The sequence below is a fragment of the Belonocnema kinseyi genome, chromosome 7 (assembly GCF_010883055.1).
Source record: "Belonocnema kinseyi isolate 2016_QV_RU_SX_M_011 chromosome 7, B_treatae_v1, whole genome shotgun sequence".
Lineage (NCBI taxonomy): Eukaryota > Metazoa > Arthropoda > Insecta > Hymenoptera > Cynipidae > Belonocnema > Belonocnema kinseyi.
In genome coordinates this window covers 79,946,078-79,951,040 of record NC_046663.1, presented here as the reverse complement: position 1 = coordinate 79,951,040, position 4,963 = coordinate 79,946,078, and the positions used below count along the sequence as shown (strand labels likewise).

Genomic DNA, 4,963 nt, shown 5'->3' with positions numbered 1-4,963 from the left:
GCGCATACTTTGAATAAAATATTTGTTATCATTCTCTTGAAATAAATGTGTTTTTTTCTTGAAAAAATACCGGTTTCATATGTATACACCTGGTATATGCCGAAAATTAATTTTAATGTGAAATAAATAGCAATATATCACTTTTGAATATTTTCCTGTAATTCAAAGTCAATACAAATTATTTTAATGTCAACATTCCTTATATATTATTGTTGAAACATCTTGGAAATACAGTCCCATTAATGTATATCGCACACTATATGCACTGTAAGAAAAATCTATACGAGGTTTAATATACATGCGTGTGAAGCAAATATTCACTACCGCTACTGAAATGTAACATAATTGGTGTAGTGAATTTATTATACGTATGTATTAAATTTAATATACAGGTCAGTATAGCAATGTGCGTAAAAACTCAACGGCTTTAATTTCTTTAAATCTTGTCAAATATTCTCAATTAAATTAATAATCTAGAATTCTTTGTCTGAATTGTTATTTATTATGAAAGTGCAATGTACGGGTAAAACTTTTTCCTAATTTCGCTCTAAATGGTCCAAATTTAAGGCGAGGACAGTTAATTGCAGGTTAGGTCTGTTATTTATTTGCTTAATGCAACTTTTCGACTTAAAATCCTATTTTATTTCTGAGTAACAGGAAGAAGGTATCATGTTTTATTATTCACAATCGAAAATTACTACTGAACTTATTTTGAATTTGTGAAAAATTGAATTGTCTGATTTTTCTTGTAAGTCATTACCATGAATGTATATGAAATTCAATATAGTCGCCCTTAATGGTGATTTCATATGCTTGATATATTGATTTTAATACATATGGGTCTATTAAATTTAATTTAATTTTTAACAGTGTGGTGAAATAGTCGAAAAATTTATAATGACTCTTCAGAAAACAGCCAAATAGTAGATATTTCTTATATTTTTGAAACTTTAAAGTCAATTAGGGAGGGTAAAAAATATGTTAACGGTATTATCGCTATACATAAAAAAAACTGAAATAAATATATTCTCAAACTATAATATTCAGTAAATTTTAATGAATTGTCTCATTAATATATTATAAGTCATAATTTTAAAGATTTGAACATAGTTATTCATTAATATTTTAATCAATTGTCAATATTATTTTCAATCATTTTACATTTGAAACTTCCAAATAGGATTTCAAATTATTTCAGACTTTATAGAGTATTAAAAGACTTGAAATTTTGTATAGATTATAAGAGGTGTAAAATGAGAACTTGAAGGACCTATATTGCGACTCGGGTTGTTTATATAATTGTTATTGCGGACGTAGGTCATATTAAATCTGAAAATCAGAAAAAAGGTAGAAATCGGTCAGGTAAAAGTCAGGAATTTAAAGAAAATCATTTTGAATAACTGGCATATATAATAAATTTTTAATTTAAATTTTGTTGCTACCTTTATAAATATTCTATACAGAAAAAAAATTCTTGAGGCGAACGTGTGAATCAAGAATATATTAATTATTAAATATTTTCGACAGATTTTGTATAATTTTATTATCTTTAGGTTAGAAAAACATTTAGTTGTCATAGAAATATATTAACTTACAGTAGCCAATTTCCCGTCTGGTATCGAGAAAATGAATTTCCCTGAAATCCGTATAATGCATGTGGAGATCAAGACCGCAGCACAAACTATATTTAATATTAACAATCACGCTCATTTGAAATGGTAAAACGCGTTTAATTGTCTGAAGTAAATCTGAACTATCACTGCTCCCGATTAGACTGTCGCCATTTTATTTCGATGCTCCCATAATGTACCGGTGCTCTTCCAATAATTCCTCCAGACACCTATTGTTAATATATCCATTAAAGCTATACTTATTATGGGTAGTGACTATACGATATCGCTGGTGTATGGAAAATGGTTCAACTATTTTGTTGAAAATTTGTTTCCCACGGTTGAAATATCATGTATTACATGTTTGTTGATTATAATTTTTTTCTGAAATTTCAAGTCCTTTAAAAAATTCAACAAATTGTTTAATAAGTCAAATATTTTGTTTAAATGTAATCTCTTTTGCTGGAAAATTCAACTGTTTTGTTCCATACCTCGTGTTTGTGAATTTTTTTACGCGATGCCGTCGTTCGGTCGATCGGAAATTTGTTTCTTGATTTAATGGTCTAAACCTAATTTCAAAACCTGATATTTATTTATTATTGACATCATTTTTAGAGCGTCCTTAGGCCAGTGAATACCTAGAAATCAGGGAAAAGCCGGGGAATTTTTTGGTCAATTAAAATTCAGAGATTTTGAACAAAATCTTACAAAAGTCATGAATTTTCTATGAGAGACACTACAAGTAAACTGTCAAGGATAATAAGTATAAAACTAATTAATTTTAACTTTAAAATATTGTAATCCGCTTGTGAAATATTCTATGTTAAAAATGGTACAAGATTAAAATGCTGGTCTTTGAATAGTATTGGTCAGGGGAGATATAATATTTGTCTGCTAAAAATGAGGGCAAAATTAGGGAATTGTGAAGATGAAGTTCTGCGGCTAACCTGAATTACGTACCAGCAAACTAAGTTCGCATACTGAAATTTTCTGCTTGACTTTTTGAACTAATTATCGATGAGTAAATTGTATCTACGCGATTCAAACAGAGCTGCCCTCACCCTGATAATCCGTCTAGGCCTGATTGTATAATTTTTTAATTTGAATTAATTTGTTAGTTATGAAGGTTGATTCATAGAGTTAATTTATGATCAATTTCTGTGCAGCCGTGGAGGACGAGGACGAGGAGGAGGACGAAATGGCTGATAAGGGTGGAGACGAGTTTGGCTGTGGACAGTTGCTGATGCCGTTCGAACAATTGCTCCAGAACACAGGATCTCAGACGACCTTCAACCGGTAAGTGACTTGCGCATTCCACTTCAAATAAAACGAATTCCAATCACGGATCTTTAAGTAACGGGAATTTCACCAAGCAGTTACTGAAACTTGATATTGTAACATCAGAGTTAAGCATGACTTTACAGTACAATCGTAAGCATTTTTTTGTTATTTATAGAGTTCAACAAAATTTTCTTCTTTTTTACATGAGATTAATCACAATTAAAAAAAAATTATGTAGTAGATACCAGTACGAGGATGATAGAATAAATGTTGATGCAATAATCCTGATAAACGATGAAAAAGTTAAAGCTGAAACATTCATTTTGAATTTAGCAATCCCATCACTTGCATTATATTAGCCATTTTCAGGTCTAATGCTACTATTATTTCAAATTATATGCTAATGCATGTTTTTTCTTTCTTTTTGCTTTTAATTACATTAAAAAAATTCTTGGTCGATTGGCTAGAATAATATCTGCTATCTCAAAAATCATAATTTCGAAAGATGTCAAGAGATTTCAAAGATTTTGATACGATTTTATGGAAAATTGCAAGGGTTTTTAGAGTGGTATCAAATATATCAAAGGATTGCAAAGATTTCAACGAATTTCAGAAAATAACAAAAAATTTAAGTAATTCCTACGGATTTCATGAGATTTTATGGCGTATCAGACAATTTCGGAGACTTCTTTCGAAAATTAAATATTTTTTAATGAATTTCTGAAGGCAATAAAGATTTCAAGATTTACATTATTTCAAATTGTTTTTAAGGATCCTATAAAATTTATTTCTTTTTAAAAATTTCATGGAATTTAAATGATATAATAACATTTCTTTCTACCAACTGACAGGCAAAACAACGTATAATTTTATTTCTTTCTGTTAAAATTATGAACTTGCTTATGTGTTTAAATTTTATTGTTTCGTAGTACTTACTTGTGTGTGCTCGTAACCTAAAAGCCACAAAATTACTTTTATATCCAAGTCTCAAAAATGACAATCTGTCAGTTGCAAAAATTGTTATGGTCATGTCCAAAACACATTTTTCATTTCAAAAATAGTAAGTGAGTGGTAAAAACACTGATTATAAAACTGTTTTCAATATCGCTACTCCTAAAAATACCACCGAACTTTTTTTTTAATCCAGTCCTATTTCAAAGTAAAAACTAGTCTTAACTAAAGATCATCTATGGAATTATTTTAAGATGCGAAGAAAAGTAGACCATGTCCACGAACATTCAGCATAGGATAATTATCTTAAAAGAACAAAATGAACTTTAATCGTTGATTATGCTAATGAAATTAGAATATGTGCTCAATATTAAGACATAATCTAAATTTAAAAGTACAGTCCTCGGACTCACAGCACTGTTGCTAGTCTTTTTGACACTTATTTCTAACAATACAACTAGGGTAATCGGTACAATGATTGGCCGCCGAAGGAATTTTTCCAGTTGGAACAAATTGTAAAACACTTTAGAAGCGTCGAATGAAATTGTAAAATATACAGATAGATAATCAATTTTATAAAAATTTAAACAACCGTAGTAAGTTAAGCATTAAAAGTAGTAGATAATTTATATTTAGATAAAGTAACAATGACTTGAAGCACACTTAATATCCAGCAAATCTACCAGAAATGTTCTTTGTATCTCGCATACTTTCGAAATTACTGCGTCCTGAAAAATATCTTTTTTTATGGAATTTCGTCAGGCATTTAAATTTTTTGACATAGCTTGTTTTTGGTGTGCTTTGTGCAAAAGGTTGTTATTGTGATAAAAAAGATAAGTATAATTTTCTGTAAACCTCAAATCAATTAATTTCATTGCGAATAAAGTTGCAAAAAAATGTACATAAATTTAAATGTTTATTGTTTAAAATTGTAATAAGCATGTTAAAAAAAACCACTTGAAAACTATAACATTTCAAAAAATCTATAACAATTAAAGAGATATTTTTATTATTATTATTATTATTATTATTATTACATTATTAAGCCATTTCCCTTTCGGGGTAGGCGTGACTCACTCGGCAGGGGAAAGGAGTAGTGTGTGGATGGGATAGAGATTTTT

General features: G+C 29.0%; 1 protein-coding gene across 3 annotated transcripts in view; it reads left to right on the top strand.

Moving 5' to 3' along the window:
• Nucleotides 1-4,963, top strand: part of LOC117177542 (serine/threonine-protein phosphatase 4 regulatory subunit 1-like) — a 414,898-nt gene that overhangs the window by 93,238 nt on the left and 316,697 nt on the right. For all 3 annotated transcript variants that reach the window (XM_033368334.1, XM_033368333.1, XM_033368332.1), the window contains exon 2: nt 2,777-2,906. In XM_033368334.1, the coding sequence (XP_033224225.1) occupies nt 2,809-2,906 (98 nt within the window). In that variant the 5' untranslated portion in view covers nt 2,777-2,808. The remainder of the gene's footprint in view (nt 1-2,776; nt 2,907-4,963) is intronic.